The 17464-nt window shown below is 45.2% G+C and overlaps 1 protein-coding gene across 3 annotated transcripts in view; it reads right to left on the reverse strand.

The window, feature by feature from the left end:
- Positions 1 to 17464, reverse strand: part of UNC5C (unc-5 netrin receptor C) — a 435854-nt gene that overhangs the window by 115365 nt on the left and 303025 nt on the right. For all 3 annotated transcript variants that reach the window (XM_054990553.1, XM_054990551.1, XM_054990552.1), the window contains one exon: positions 12229 to 12332. In XM_054990553.1, coding sequence (XP_054846528.1) covers positions 12229 to 12332 — 104 coding nt within the window. The remainder of the gene's footprint in view (positions 1 to 12228; positions 12333 to 17464) is intronic.

The following is a 17464-nucleotide window of genomic DNA, read 5'->3' on the forward strand; positions in this document are numbered from 1 at the left end:
AACACCTCTCTTTTACTAATGTTCATATTCGTCATGGTGAGTTGCTGTACGGCGCCACCACTTAGTACGCCTTAGTGCAAAAGTAAAAGACCCGCCAGTATTTTGTAAATATGTGCCCTCTGGAATGTGTTATTGAGGTGCGTTCGCCACGCACAAGGGGCAGCGTACCTCATTTACATAGCCAGGATCCCCCGCGCCAAGATGACCCCCGATTCACCCAGACTCAGTGGCGCCGGCAGATCTCGGCCGCCTCCGCCGCTTTTCGATAAACGCCGCCGAGCGCCCTCGGCTCCACTTCAGCCCTTTCCGCCAGCAGCCGCCCGCCCCACGTAATCTTTTCCCTTGCCCGTACCGTACAAGGGAAAAGAAGGGGGGGAGACATATTGAAGTTTTAATGAAGCCCTGCCAGGCCTTCCAAGTGAGGGCAACCTGAAAATAACCCACGCCCGTGTGCTTTTGCTTTGTGTGTTTCTTTCTTTTAACATGAAATTGGGGCCTCCCGAGGGAGTCCCTCCAAAAATTGATCCTAGGAAAAAATATGGTCCGCCGAAATACATACAAGAGGTCCTGCAAAAAAGCAGAGGGAAAAAGGCAAAGCAAAAGCAAACCATCATAAAACATACCTTCAACCCTAACCACCCCCACTTAAAAATTATTTTAGAAAATAGAGCGAAGGTCCCCGTCTGCAGCAACCCTTATAGTTAATGGAAACCGCTCTCTAGTTTTTTTCCTTTCAAAACGGCAGGGCCAGGCCGAGCCGGACCGATAGCTCTCAGCCCGCAAAGTAAAAGCAGCCCGCCGCCAAACAAGGGGCACCTGAGGGCCACACAGCCTAAGCACCCAGGGATCCCTGGGGCGAGTTTGCATAATCCCGCCTAACGCACAGCCGACCCTCGCTCGACATAAAGACGTCCCCCTTGAAATATACACGCTTTAGAAAGAAACCTTCGCACAGGAGCTCCCCAGAGCAACAAGCTGGAAGGCTCGCTTAGTGCTCCGGGACTTCTCGTTCGAGCCCCACCTAATAGCCAGTGCTGGCAGAAATACGCCCTCCGTTTTCCCCGCTTTACTTTATTTTATTTTGCTGCAAGAAACTCAGGGAACCTGTACTTATATCCGCAGGTCTCCCCAGGATATTTTCACTACAGAAAGGAAAAAGAAGGCCAGGAGATGAGGCACCTGGCTACTCTGTGTTTGCTCGTGCTGGCAGGCACCCTAACAGAGGGACGCCCGTCCAAATTAATGCCCTACCCCCATTGGAGATGTATCAATACCCTGGCAGGGAATGAAATGATGGTCTGCAAGGTTGTGCAGCAGAGCAATATGACCACCCCTACGGATCGCACTAACTTCCGCAGTTGCGAAGAGCAGTGGATCCGACCCCCAGAGCTTGTTATTTTATGTGTGGGAGTAAAAACCATGTCCCAAGAATTAGTATGTTACTCGCCTACTGACACAGTGTCACCACTTGCTCCGATTCCATGTATGTTTCTTCCCCGTATCAGGCCAGCCCCCACCGCAGTCCCGGTGGTAGACAAATATACCACCCCTGCCAACTTCGAAACCTCGCCATTTGTCACTGAGGCTTTCGGACCATACTGTGAAGTTATTTTAGTGTCGGCCGCAGTATGGAAGGCAGGAGACCCCTTTAGAATGACCATCCTACTAGGCACTACTACCACTGAAACTGCATCAGTCACTATCACGCCCCCTTCAGGCGCAGCTCTCTCCTTTGCTATAGAACGCTGGGAGAACCTGACCTGGATTGTAAAGGAGGAAGACCTAGCCAAACACGGCCCGCCCGATTGGATACTGGTTCAACAGACGCCCGAATGCCAAACCAAGCCCCTAGTAGAGAAATTTCACCGGCTTGGGCTGCTCTTTGTAAATTTGACTCACGAACCAGGCAATTACTCCCTGCTGATCCGGACCCAGGAGACCCACACCATCCAAATTGACCCTTTGATTGTTAGCAATAAGCAATTAAGCCAAGGCGGCACGCATATAGTGGGCTCCCATGTTTTGAAGACTGACATTCGAGAGAGAGTTCTAGTCCGCCCGCAAATGTCTTTAAAAGAGATCCGCATAGACTTAGCTGAGCTAAATATAACCCAGAGGCTGCCGCAGTGCGCTCCCTATCTGGAGGCCGGTAGCAAGGGTTGGAATGCATGGCTACAACTGTGGATCGATCCCTCCCCCTCTCTCTCGCGTGCCAGACGAAGCATTGCCGACTGGACTGCCCCTGCAGCCGGAGGCTTAGCAATCATGGATTCGGTCAATATTGAGACTCTCGCTAATAAGTTTGCCCATGTCACGACTAGCATCTCCGACTTAGGTAAACCGGTGGTGCAGTCCCTAAATTCCATTTCGAATGGGCAACACGAGATCAACTCCATTTTAGTTAACTGGGAGAGTCAAATTGAAAGAGATTTTTCTCTACTGCTCAAAGGGACACAGTCTTTGGAACGCAACATGTCAATAGCCATGGCATGTATGCAAGCCCAACAATTAAATCAGGCTGTGGCCATGGGGCTAATTCGGCAAGCCACGGACGGGCACCTGCCCCTGGAAATTAAAAGATTGATTATGCCCAAATTGTCACCCATAGAACTGGAGCTTGAATCCTGGTGGTCTCTTGTAAATTCCTCATTCTCACCGACCACCCAGGAGCTTAAATTATTTTTATTAACGGCCAGTGCGCACGAGTCATTCCATGTGTATCCAGTCGTGCCTCTGGGACTCCAAGTCAGCGACACCGAAGTCCTTTACGCTCGCCACCCCGACCATTGGGCCCGCTTCACCCCGACCGGATGGCAGCTCGTCAGCCTCCAAGGGTGCCAGCATCGAGACCAGACCGGCTTCATTTGCCAGGACCAAGCCTTTGCACCTCATCATCCCTGTGTAGCCCCGCAAGTCGACGCCCTCAACGAGTGCCCTTTCGAGGTCGTCCAGAACAGCTCCGCTGTGGTCTACATTAAGAAAGGATGTGCCTGCGTGCGAACGGCCTGCGATTTTGTGATCCTGAACTTGTTCCAGCTCAAGCCCGTGATCCCGGGAGCCAACCGCTGCTTCTGTAACCTGTCTTCGGTAGCAGCCTGCGACTTCACCTACACGGTACCGGTCTGGACCCAAGAAGAGATCCTGGTGGCACCCTCCATCTATCGACATGTGAAGCCCATTCCCCTTGGCATCGGTCTGGAATTAATCCACGAGCTCCTGGCCCACCCGCAGCTCCACCGCACCCTCCAGAGCATCCAGAGGGACGGGGACACTACTGCTTTGGTTGTGTCCCACAACGGAAAGGAGATTTTGGATCTTGTCCAGCGGATTAAGACCACCGGCAAGCATTCGTGGTGGGAGACCCTCTTTGGCTGGAGCCCCACTGCCACTGGAATTTACAACTTGGCTTTGCACCCGATCGTTGTTATTTTGGCCTTTCAAGTTTTGTTATGTGCCTCACTACTTTATTTGGGCTGTTGGAGCCGCCGACAGCTCCAGCAACTCCAGCTGTCTTACCGTTTGGATCATTATAACCCCGACCTTCTTCTGCCTTAAGGGTTGTTCTTGGCGCCCTCCTTTAACCCTTGTTTGTTTTATTGCTTGTGCCGTTATGAACTATGATTATGTTCTATTATGTGTACGGATCCTGCACCGGCCCCATGGACGCTTTGCTGCCGGACACCGCTCCGAGGCCCTCTTGTGGACTAGGGGGGGACATATCTCTCCGCCTCCCAGCCCACGGCCAGCCTACGAACGACTGCTAGCGGCACTACCTCCATGAGGACTAGAACTGTGTGCCTGAAGCCCTTCTCGCCGCCTGCCGACCCTGCTCTGCGGATTGATGCAGACAGCAAGGGGGGGTGGAAGTGTGTTTTGGAGCACATGGACTAAGTTTGCTTGTTTCTGTAAATATGCAACCCAGTCTAGCAGCTGTACTGCGGACTGAGCCGTCTGTGATCTTTGTAGCTCTATTGTTTTATGAATTTCTTGCCATTGCTTCTTATGAATTTTTACTCCCATGAATTTAGTCCCGAACTAGTCCCTCCCTCTATCTATTGCAAGTGCGCCCATGAACTTTATCCCTATGAATTTGATTTTAACCTTAGGAATTGCCTTTTTAACCTGACTCCCTCCGCCGAGGTAATTCTAGCCTATTTATCATTTTATGAATTTGGTTTTAACTGAGACCCCTCCGGAATGGTCTCTTTTAAAGGTTATTTAATTACTGATTTTAAACTCTATGAATTTGGTTTTAATCTGGCCGCATGAATTGGTCTTTTAATAGCGAAGTTTATTTTTCTGCCCCCATGAGCCCTTCCGCCGCTTACCCCTCATGAATTATTTCTCCGCACTTGCTTTTACTATTGCTGCTATCATCTATGAAATCGGTTTTAACTTCCTGAATTATCATTTTAAACCCTATGTATCTATGTATTTATGATTTTAACCATTTATGAAATAGCCTACCCTCAATGAATTATGCCATGCTTGCACCTCTCACTTTACCCTGTATGAATTATCCCTGCTTTTAATCCTATGTATCTATTTATGATTTTAACTATCCATGAATTGATCCATGTATATTAATTGCTCCTGGTTTTTAGTGCTTTTAACCCACCATGAATTCCGTATGAATTACCTCCCGCCATGAATTGATCAATGTACCCAAATATGAATTGTTGTTATTTGTATGCATGAATTGATCATTGCTGCCTATTACTATGAATTGCTACTGCTATTTATTCTGACGATTGCACTTAGCACACCCCCTGGTGTGAACCCAGAGACCTGCAGCCCATTGGCTGATCTAAATTGCACTTATTCGGTTAGGTGGTTCTCCAAACTAAATTTCTGAGTGACGCCTCCTCCCCCTTCCCTTCCCACTCCTTTTTCGCTCGAAGCTCGACCACCGGACATTGCCGACCACCTCGCCTTTGAAGTCAAGTTCGGAGACCCGCGCGCCTGACGTCCCGGGGTCTCCGAGGGGGGGAATTGTTGCCAAGTAGGCCCCCTCCCCTGCTTTGAAGCCTGCTATGAACTGTGCTAAAGTTTCCTGCGTTGCTGTTTTACTGCTACGCCCAAAGACTGCTGTGCACGTGTGTGTATTCTGATACACGTGTCAGTTTCCTGCCTGCGTGTCAATTACCCTGCTGCAATAGACTGTGTAGTTTACTGACTCCATGTTTGGTTAACTGCACAAAGGACTCTTTTTCTGGGCAGCCCTGCCCTGATCTGTGTCTGGACTTCCCAGTGTGCGTTTGGACTGTGTTCCCCGTGCCTGCTTTGCCATCTGCCACGGACCGTGCCTGTTCCCTGCTTTGGACTGTGTTTTAAAGTGTTGTTCCCGCTGCCTCCATGGGAGCCTGCCTCATATGGGCCCAAGCCGCTGCTAGCAGCCGGGCGCCTGCCGGGGAAACCTCCAGCGAGCCTGGCTAGGCGCTCCCTGGTCAGTTCCCGCCTGGAGCCTCCCGCGGGTAGGTCGCCGAGCTTGCCCTCGCTACCGGGCAGCCTGCTATCCAGCCCCAGCTATGCCCAGCCGGCATCCATGTTCTCAGGCACCCAGAAGACCCAGAGGAAGAGACTGCTTTGAGAAGCCATTTCGGCGAAGCGGGCACACCACGTCCGCAGCGAGAGCCCCTCGCCCCGCTCTGCATATCTTAGGAGCCGCCCCGGAGAAGAACTAAGTGCCGACCATCCCAAGCACTTAGAGAATGCATCTCAAAGAAACCTCCGCATTCCAAAGCTGATGACATCAGGACAAGCCCTGTCCGCTGGAACATCCTTTCAGCCCACTTGGATTTCCCCCTCCCTCTTTTGTCCCCTCTTCCTGAGGTGTCACTTATCACAATCTGATTACCAAAGTGGCCCATCCAAGCCATTCAGTAGCCCATTAGACCCTTTGTTTTAATCTGTGAGAACCACCAAGTACAGCACCAGCCCCAGGGTACGTTTTGGGGTATTTAAGCTGGTCTCTCAGACCACTCGGTGCCTCGGCCATTCCCTATCCAGACCTCCTTGCTGTCCGTCTGTGGTCCCAGTGCTGGCATTGGGCCACCTCGCTGCTGCGTCTCTGCTTCGCTCCAGGATAAGTGAGTATTTCCCTTACCATCGTTGGGAACCAGCTAATGCGAACGTCTCTGTATTTCATACCCTGTATTTCTTAGACCTTGTATGTTCTTTGTATGATTGTGCAAGCTAGGCTTACGCTACACTCAATACACGTGTTTGGACCTTACTCCTTGTCTGCCTCTTTTTCACTAGAGTGTCTGGGATCGGGACCTCCGTAAACATAGGTTATGATCCTCGCTTAATATTAATAGTTACAGACTGCTACAGCTAATTCCCCATCATAATAAAAGAGCAGTTCTGGTAACAAATATTTAGACATAACTTTCTCTTATAATGCCAAATTTTCAGCACATTTATCCTCATCAGCTACCTAGGCTGAGAGAAGTGCAAATGCCATCCTCAAATTTTTTAGAAGGAAAGGTGCTGGCTTTCTCCCTATGGCCTTAAAAACTTACCAGGCAAAATCTTTGGCCCAACTTTTGTATGGCTCACAAATTGGACTCTCTGTCAACTTTAAGATCCTTGAAACAGTCCAATCAAAATTTCTTAGATCTTTATTTGGCGCTCCCAAGAGTACATCTAATGTAATACTTAGACAAGAGGCAGGATTACCCAGAGTTGAATTAAAAGCCTGGGAACAGGCAATATTCCTCTGGCTGAAAATTCATTATAATCCAAAGAGAATGATAACTCATCCCCTAGCCGCAGACCCCTACCCACCTTGGTTTACACAAATTTTTAACAAGATCAAGCAAATTGGCCTAAACCCCGAAGATCTCTTTAATGGAACCTTGAACATGGCAAAAACGGCTATCACTCTGAGGCTTCTTGACATTGAATCACAAAATGAAGAAGCTCTGCTTCCCAAGAACTTCAGGTGTTTAAAATCTTGGTCCAATTTTTCAGCTGCCCCATACCTATCCAGTATTACCCATGAGTCCTACAGATGGGCATTTTCTAGAGCCCGGTTTGAGGCAATGCCCTCAGCTGTATTGCATGGTAAATTCTTGGGGATACCAATGCATGAGTGCTTATGCCCATGCATGTCCAACATGGTGGAATCTGTTACTCACATACTCTTATTCTGTGAATTCTATTGTGAAGAACGGCCTCGCCTCATATTACCTCTCTTGTCTAAATTTAACCCTTTGCAATCCTATTTGGAATTTAGACCAGAAATCTTGCACAAATTTCTTCTAGAAGATTCTCAGAGCTCAGTAACCTATGCTGTGGCCAAATTCTGCTCTTTAGCTATTAGAAAACGTAAACTTCTTTTAGTAGAAAACACAATATACCTTTTTATTCCCATTACTGTTATTCTATTTTAACTTTTATCCCCTTTATATCCTTGATCTTTTTGTAATGATATTATTTGGAACTGTATTGTTTTACACTGCTGGCTTTTGCTGTAATAAATAGAATTGTGTGTGTGTGTTTCATTAAATCTTCTTATATTTTTAATGCTCAAAGTCTAGTCTTTGCAAAATCACCACACCTATACAGTCTCCCTATCTAAAGAGCAGTAAAGAGGAGGGGCAGCAGATAAGCTCACCATCCCTTGAGCACGTTAGCTCTAAGCTGCAAAAGTGCATAAGATTTTCGCCACACTAGCTTGGAGGAGTGAAGTCTGTTCCTTCACCTCATGCATTGTAGAACAAAAACTGGCAAAAGGGAAAGAAAAAAATACACAGGTTGCGACCTAAATGAACAAGACGGCAGAGTCCATGGGATGAAGAATGATTACCAAACTGTAACATGGGTCCCTTTTAGGATTCACGGAACATAAGGAAAATGGTATTAAGGTCCAGGAATAGATAGGATGCTGAGACAGGTGAACCCTCCGTTTCCTCCCCAGGCTGGGTTGAATGCTCTTTAGCAGAAATTCCTCAATGATTCATACTGGGATGAATGAGTTAAGATTTCTGCATCCTTCAGAGTAACTAGAAGTTAATGGGGACTGAGTTTATATTATGGACCCTGACTTGGGATGCTGGAGTCACCGCTAGGTGCCTTCCTTCCTTCCAACTGCCCCTTCTTACCCTCTCAACTATATCACAATGGTCTCTTTCAAATATATAAGTGAAGTCTTGAACAAACAATGCATTCATCTCCAAATTAAGATAATCATGTAATCCTTCATTCAGTTATCTTTCATTGTTCTGCCTCCCTTCAAAACGTTCTCTCACCAGCTACAGTTAGCCGCAGCAATAGAACACCACATTTAGGTATTCATACTAATTTGTGTTTGGCCCTTTGTTCTTTTAATAGTGTTGGAAGGAGTCTACAGAGAAGCTCTATTAGGCCAATATCCAATCTGGGTGTTTGATCTCCCTCCTGACTCAGGAAAAAAAAAAGTGAGAAGGATTGGGGAGGGGGAGCGAAACCATTAAGCAGAGCTCTTCCGAAGAGCTACTGCAGTAGATGAGTCGTGGACCTGCCAAACGTTAATTGGTGTCTGCCCCGACAGCAGTACAGATAGGTTTCACAGCCAATTAGCTTGCAGTCATCAATCTTTCCTGCTTGACAAAGTGGATTAGTATGTTGCACAAGCTGGAACAATGGCAGTTATTAGGAAGCTAGCTTGTTGATGATCCTTCCTAGAGCTCAGTGCTGGATTTCTAAGAAAGAAGCCAAGGAAAGTGAGTCCTTCAAAGGATACCCTTGCTACTGCACATATTCAAAGGCAAACACTTTCTTGATTACTTCCTGAGATGAGCTCCAGCTGAAATTAAGTTTATTTTAGGAGATAAACTGTATCTACAATAGCAGAATAAGCCAGCCTTTAAATAAATCCATAAAAATGACTAGCTCACAATACGTATTTTTTCACTAGTTCTCCTCTCCCACACATTAACTGTATTTGTTTTACTTCATTTATACTCCGACATTCTCCCCAATGGGAATCCAAAGCAGCTTACATCATTGTCCTCTTCTCGTTTTATCCTCACAACAACATCCCTGTGGAAGGTTAGGCTAAGAGTGAGCCTAACGTCACCAAGTAAACTTCCGTGGATCAAACCTGGGCCTCCTAGATTCTAGTCTGATACTTTAACCACTACTCCACACTGGCTTATGCCTAAGTTAACGAACAGAAGAAAAGAACCTACTTTTGCAAAGGTTCCTGTCCGGATACAATTCTTATTTTCCACTTTTTCTTCTAAAAATACTTCAAACGATTACAAAATAACATCTTTAAATAAAATATTAATTATTTTAGAGGAGTATTTCTTTCAAGGATTATAAATATGTTCCTTGTTTATTTTTGTTTGCATATGTTGTCACTGTGTTCCTTTTCGCTTCAACCTTTTTTTGTTCCTCGTGTTCCTAATTAGTTTGCTTCTTTTGCTGCTTTTTTATACCCTTTATATGCCATACACTATTTTTATGCCATTTATATGCAATGATTGGGGGGGGGGGGCTGTTGTTGTTATGAAACAAAAGCACTTTGTCCTATGTGAGAAACCAGGATTTCTAAAAAAATTATGCAGCATGTATATAAAATTCTGTAACATCCTCAGTCTCTTGGCAGGATGTGCACATCAAAAGTGAGAGCTTCAATTCTATTAATCATGCTGCAACACTCTCTCTCTGTCTCTCTCTGGCATATGATCTGACTAGCTGTTAAGACACAGGGACATGCACATCTTTGCTATGGCCATAACACCGCACACTTGCAATCTGCCAATCATGACTAATCTCAGCTCCTAGCAAAGGTAGTGAAGTCCCTAACTACCACCATACATCTGCAACATGACATGCCCCATTGCAAATACTCTTGTCATTGTGCAACAGCTGGTTGTTAGGATGTTCAGAGGCAAAGAAGTTAGTTTCTTCTTGAGATAACTAACTGATTTATACCATGGCTGTCAAAAAACTAAGCTCACTAGAAGCCAGATCATATTTGCACTAAATTATTATTCCCCGCCGCCCCAAGGAAATAAGGCAGCAAAGCAAGAACGATATTGAAATTAAAAAAAAAATCTATTACTTATCCTTCTCCTGCTCTTTGTGAACATTTTCGGTATAACTATGATAAGTTCTAAACTCTGGTCTCATAGAGAGGCAACATGGAGTGTCTCCTGAGAAATCAGTCATCAAAAAGCTAATGACAAGTACCATAATGTTATTTAACAATGATATTCTAACTTGTTTTTATGTGAACTGGAAATCATTTCTTGTATAGGACAGAAAGAAAAATGAGAGGCAGCATTCTAAAGCAGGGGGGAATTAGCATCATTAACAATCAAGTTTTCTACTAACCAGCATTCTGAAACTTCCCAATCACTGAGGGATTCTATGACGGATGCATATTTTACTGCTGTGTAGTATCTCTCACTGTGCATGTAAGTAACCAAAGTGAATTTGTAGCAATAGTAGAGCTTAACAGACAACTGTATGGGGCAATCAGTTTACTAATTTAAGCTCCAGTGACTTCAATTCTATATGAGCAGAAGGACAGTACAGTTTTTGTAAACTAGAAAAGTGTGCTCTTTGCACTTGAATCAAGATACAATCCATCCAAATGCTGCTACTTTCAGAGTTAAGCATGTGATAGTTAAAAGCATTATACTCACTAAATTAAAAATGTTTCTCTCTTCCATTGATATCAATAATGCTTAAGTGGTGAATTCTAGCTGGGAATTTTCAGCATTCATATAACTCTCCTGTTCAAGTCAAGTTGGCTTCAACTGCTTTGTTTTGGCTGTGGTGTTGTATGTTTGGTAGAAAGACAATACTGCTGTTGCCTTTGTGAGTGGGATGTCACAACATTGTCAGTAGATTTACTGGAGTCTGAGAATCTGAGAATTATTTGGATTAGGAGCTGTTGTGCTGGTAAGAAAAATATTGTATGACTTTCTGAGTCGTGTGAACACATACATTTTCAAGTTAGTGCTTGAAAATGATTTTGCTAGGCATGTCTAGGGTTGCCAGATGGGGTCTGGAATAATGCCGGACTCTGGAGAGATGGGACAGTAGTCACCTTTTTTAACATACACATGCATGCACAATGCATACACTCCTGTCCCTACCAGCAGTGACGTCATCATGCTGACTATTTCTGGGAGGCTGGCTGGACACTCCTGGGAGGTGCTGCGCAGCCACAGATGGCCAACCGGGTGCCTGGGCTGGCTACTCCTGGGTGGTGCAGCACAGCTGCAGGAGGCCAGCTGGGCACCTAGGCTGGGCAATGAAGCTGCCAGGGGGGAGGAGCCAGTTGCCCAGTATTTGGGGAGTGTTTTGCCTGGACCGTCCTCAAATAATGGACTATCTGGGTGAGAGCTGGACACTTGACAACCCTAGGAATATCCCCAGGTTTGGAATGAGGAAAAAGGCCCCATCCATCTAATCCTCTTGTAGTGCATCAACCACTGAAGAATAGTGTCTCCCCTTTATGAGCAAATATCTTCTCCTCTCCAGAAGCCACACTCTGCTGCTCCATCAGTCATTAAGGGTTCTTTGATTTGCTTCCATGGCAATAACTGTTGCTATGATTTGAAATAAATAGTATTATAGATTTGGATTTTAAGCTGTTTGGGGGGCCAATCTGGTTGAATATCCGGACAGAAATCTAAAGAATAAATGCAAAGATAAATGATGACCCAGCAGAACCCAAGCCTGGTTTGCTCCCCCATGTGTTTTGAATTGCTATCATGTAAAACAGATAAGGAACATTAAAAGATGGATTATATTTTCCCTTTGTTCCTGCTTTGTATCAGATCGCAGAGCGTGCATTCCTATAGCGATGCAGCCTGAATGCTTCACTATACACACAATCATTGCAGTAGGACAACATCCAGATATAAAAAAATACAGTAAGTTGGAAAGGGTGGCAGTTGTGTTGGGGACGGATCCCAGCACTGCATTCATAAATTCTATCAGTGTTTGTCTTTGAGATCACAGTTAGAATACTGCTGAGTTTTCATTTCTTGCCAAGGGAGCAAAAGAATGAAACTAAACTGCCTGTAGCTCTGCCTAGTGGGCCGTTCTAATTGACTCTGAAGTCATTAATCAGTTCCCAATCAATCTAGTCTACCAGCAGCAGGCAGTTAGATCTCCATTACCTCCCATTTATCATGCCATCGCCTAATTCACTGCACCATTAGCCACAGATTAGACTTCAGTTAGGATAACTGTGTCAGGCCCACCCCTGTCACTCACCTCAGCCACCGGGATTCCTTCAGGTGGACGACACTGGAGTAGTACTTCCTGTTCCAAGGACACTTCCTTCCCCAGAGGCTCCTGTTCAAAAGTCTTTCGTAGATCTAGGGTAGAAAAGACCAAAAGCATTTTATCACAACAACATAGCAACATTCAATTTATATACTGCGCTTCAGGACTATTTAACACCTATTCAGAACGGTTTACAAAGTGTGTTATTATTATCCTCATGACAATCACCCTATGAGGTGGGTGGTGCTGAGAGAGCTGTGACTGACCCAAGGTCACCCAGCTGGCTTCAAGCAGAGGAGTGTGGAATCACACCTGGCTCTCCGGATTAGAGTCCTGCTGCTCTTAACCACTACACAAAACTGGTTCACTTTATGATAGCTTTACTACAGTACTTGAAAACATACTTTATTAATACCATAGGGGTAAGGAAGGAGGGCTTCTGTGTTGTAAATCAAGATGAGTAGCCATGTTAGTCTATCTCTAGCAGTAGAAAAGAGCAGTAGCACCTATAAGACTAACAAAATTTGTGGTAGGGAATGAGCTTTCGTGTGTCACAGCTCACTGCTTCAGTATCTGCGATGCACAAAAGCTCATATCTTACCACAAGTTCTGTGTTGTAAGTACTCCTGAGGGATGAAATGTGTTCTGTACAAAGTCAAATCATACATCCCTTGAGATCCATGTCACTGAGGGTTGGTCCTGCCAGTATCAGTGGTGGGAGGCAAGCTTAGTTTTCACTGCTGTTTACAAGCGAAGTACTTTGATGTACTTGAAAAGGAGAAAGGTGTGGATTCTGGAGGTCAAATCTGCCATTGGGAATATAGCCCTTTTGCTATCTGTATAACTCCATCCAGGTTTCTATTTTTTGGTTATTCAGAATGTAACAGAATCCTGGGAAGTGCTTTTATATTGATAGATAACATAAAATGTGTGGAGACCTTGCCTTATTTTCCAAGACTAACAAAAAATTTGAATGCCTGTTGATCTAATTTGTTTTGCTAACATAATTGGAAAGAATTTCTTAGCAGGCTAAATAGTCACTGATAGTGCTTTCTGGATCATCTGCTGACATGGCGCAAGGCCATCTTGCTTTGTTGGCATGAATCCATAATGCGCTGAGTGCAGGTTGATGGGTACACACCATTATTAGCAAATAGATGACCTAAGGGTTACTTGCAATTAGATTAGCTTGGCGGCAAACCACAGGAAGACTGAAGCAGAGCAGAATATCTGTTTAGGTTCTTTATACAATTTTGTTTTCTAGGGAATTAAAATTACATCATAGATAGTTAAATTATAAGATGTGTAGCAGTCCAAGAGTGTAATCTAGTAGAGTGCTGGAGAAATGACTCTACAAAGTCCTTGGGAGGTTCTGTTCCTCCTTGCTGTATTACTAATAAAGATGGGCACGAACTGAAATACAAACCAAAATTTGTCACGAACCTAGCCGGTTCGTGGTTTGTCAGAGCCTATTTCTGATGAACCAGGACAAACTTTAGGCTGGTTCGTTTGGTTCATTTTTGGTTCATCACAGCAGACAGCCTGGCACCAATCAATCAGTTTCCTAGGCAACTGGAGATGAGCTTTCTGCTGTAAAGGTGTGCATCTGGCTGCTTTTCAGCAGATGGGAGGGGGATCCCCCATGAGCTGAAAAAGCACCCACGTTTGAAAGGAGCAACAGTTCTCTTGCGTACAAGAAAAGTGTTGCTGCTTTCAAATGTGCGCTGGAACTTTAAAGCGTTTCAGTATCTGTTCTGCTTCCCATGTTTGTAGAAGTTTGCAGCAGCTTCCCTGCCACTTTGTTTCCAAAGGGCTGTGCAAAATGCTTGGGTTTTTTTCCTTTGCAAAGTCTGAAACTGACGGAAAGTCGTCTGTAATTAGTGCTTCCAAGTGCCCCACTTAGCCCAACAACAAAAAACACTGGAGCCAAGACGTTGTGAGAAGTAGTGCAGATGGTGTATTTATAAGTCCATATTTACAAGTGCAAAAATGTGCTCAGCATACAAACAGCAGACTGCAGCAACTAGCAGAGTCACAGCCTGACAGAATGAGAGAGCGAATCCAGAGTCCAGTCCTTAGGTGAAGTCCACAAGTATCCAAGTTTTCTCGTATAGAGTGACAAAGGTTTGCACCAGGCACCAAGCTGAGCAGATCAGCAAAATGCAGACCTGTGGCTGGACCTTTAACTGTCTACCAGCCTATAGGGAGAGGTAGAGTCAGCCAATCAGCACAAGGCTGATGCAATCTAGCTGCAACCCAGCTAAATGATCAGGTGTAAACCTGTCAGAAAAAAACTGCTGACTCACCTCCTGTTAAAGGGCACAGCAGCCCGTACACATGTGCCAGTGAGTTTCCGGTTACTTTGAGTTTTTATTTTTGACAGAAACATGTCTTGGAGGGAGGGAAAAGCAGCTATTTAATCCTTTCCTGGCTTTTAAAGACAGGAGGAAAGTGCAGTAATGCTACAATGTTGCAGTGCTACAATGTTACAAATTGCTACACTTTATTGCCTTTGGGGGGGGTAAAGAGAGTGTGTCGCATACCCCATAAGAGGAAAGGAAAGCCAGCCATTTAGCCATTTCCTGGCTTTTAAAGCCAGCAGGGAATAAGCAAACTTCTGCAACCATGGGAAGCAGAACAGCCAGCAGCTTTTTTCAGCTGATGGGGATTCCCCTCCCATCAGCTGAAAAGCGGCTGGCATTTAAAAGGGGCTAACCAGAAGCTCACAGGCCTATTCTGCAGACCTTCTGCTGCCCTAGAAGTGATGTTTTCACGAACCACATGAACTGGTTCGGGAACTGGGGCAAGTTCACGAAAGTTTGTGGGTCATGGTTCGTGAAACTGTACAAACCTCGAACCTCCCGGTTTGGTTTTTTTGGGTTCATGCCCATGTCTGATTACTAATACTGTTACTATTACACTTCTAGATTCATAACCCTACTTGCAATACCAATGAGTTGAACTTAGGATTGTTCACTCTCTGCCTGCTTCATTTATCTAATCATGGCCAACATTTTTTAAAAAAATTAAAATATACTTAAACTAGTAACAAAGTCTGTTGTGTAAAAAAATACAACGGGCTGTAGAACAAGGAGGGCGGGCACTGCAGCCAGGTCTGTGCTTGATCCCAGCCAGGTGAAGAAGGGGCCGTGACGCCTGCACCATGCCTGATCCTGACCAGGTGAAGGGGAGAATGGGCATTGCCTCCCGCTCAGTTCCTGATCCCAGCTAGGTGAAGGTGGAGGGGGCGGGCATTGTCATCTGCTCCGTTCCTGATTCCAGCTGGGTGAAGGCAGAGGGTGAGCATTGCCATCTGCTCCCCTCCTGATCCCAGCTGGGTGAAGGGGGGCGGGCATTGTTACCTGATCCACTCCTGATCCCAGCTGAGTAAAGGGGAAGCAGGCATTGTTACCTGCTCCCCTCCTGATCCCAGCTAGGTGAAGACAGGGGGTGGGCGTTGCCACCTCTCCCCTCCTGATCTCAGCTGGGTGAAGGGAGGCAGGCATTGCCACCTGCTCCACTCCTGATATCAGCTGGGTGAAGGTGGGGGCAGGCATTGCCACCTGCTCCGTGCCTGATCCCAGCTAGGTGAAGGTGTGTGTGTGGGGGTGGGCATTGTCACCTGGTCTGCTCTTGATCCCAGCTGTGTGAAGGGGGAGTGGGCATTGCCACCTGCTCCCCTCCTGCTCCCAGCTGGGTGAAGGAGGGGGGCAGGCATTGCTGCCTGCTCCACTCCTGATCCCAGCCTGGGCTTCCTGCCGTGGCAACCTCTCTGGAGGGATGGGCTGCCTTGTCTGGGCTTCCCTCCATGGCAGCACCCTTTGGAGGCGCACCAGGGTAAGAAGTGAGTTGTCAGGAATATGGTTAGCCATTTATATAGTAGGATTTGCAGTGCAGTAGCTATGTTCAATATACATCTTGCATTTCAAAATTTATTTTTAGATTTCTCTTTAAATAAATTATGATGCTCTAAAAACTATTACGTTATTTCTATTTCATATTCCACACAGAAACACACGAAAACAATTTGATTAATTTCACTCTTCTGAAATCTGGAATGAAGTCTTTAACCACAACAAATAGAATACAGAGCTACTGACAGCAATGAAGGGTTTGTTACTGAGTTCAGTAGCATGTGGATTGTATACAAGTACAAAGGAGCTCCTTTAATGATGATGATGACGACAACAACAACAACAACAACATTCGATTTATATACCGCCCTTCAGGACAACTTAATGCCCACTCAGAGCGGTTTACAAAGTATGCCATTATTATCCCCACAACAAAACACTCTGTGAGGTGGGAGGGGCTGAGAAAGCTCCAGAGAACTGTGACTAGCCCAAGGTCACCCAGCTGGCTTCAAGTGGAGAAGTGGGGAATCAAACCCGGCTCTCCAGATTAGAGTCCCACTCTCTTAACCAGTACACCAAACTGGCTTTCATATTGTAATGCATTTTTATGCATTAAAAAAAACCCCATATGCTCCTGAACGCTAAATTTGGAATGGCAGGGAAAATATATAGTGTTAGTTCATAATAGGATACAGCTATAGCAATAAATGTAGAGAGATAATCAACTATAACCATTTACCATGATTGCAGTGAAAGCAGCATTAATGCTCCTACAGCAAGCAATAACACAATCTTATTCCCTGGAGTTTCATTTTACTTCTCCCCATGTACCTACTGAAGCATTACTGAAGTTTTACAGGATCCTTTCTGCTCATCAGAACACATTTTGTTTATTAAAACAGAATCTGGCAGGTAACTTCATAAACTCATAACTTCAATCATGTTTTCTTTCCTTCTTTGCTGTTGATTTTTTTGGTTGGTCCTGTTATTTTATTACAGAAGAGGCGACATCAAAGGATATGGACAATGCACCCCCACCAGAACTTCAGAAGGTTTTAACGACTCCAAACACCCTCTCTCCTTTTCTCTCCATCATGGTGACCTGATGTGCTACAACACTCAAAAGACACCATTACATTCCACTAGGTCAATTATCCACCAACTAAAAGTATTCTTAACTACAGACCCTAACATAATAGACCATAATGTCCTCAAAGGAGCCATTAGAGACTATCAAGTAAATAATGTTTTCCCCCCACTTAACGGATATAATTGTGTGTTTACAAGGTAGCGAGCGCTTACATTATGTCAGGTACCTTCTTTTGTGTATTTAGAACTCTGCTCAGGTAGATTATACATCCTTTTAGATC

The sequence above is a fragment of the Eublepharis macularius genome, chromosome 10 (genome assembly GCF_028583425.1).
Source record: "Eublepharis macularius isolate TG4126 chromosome 10, MPM_Emac_v1.0, whole genome shotgun sequence".
NCBI lineage: Eukaryota > Metazoa > Chordata > Lepidosauria > Squamata > Eublepharidae > Eublepharis > Eublepharis macularius.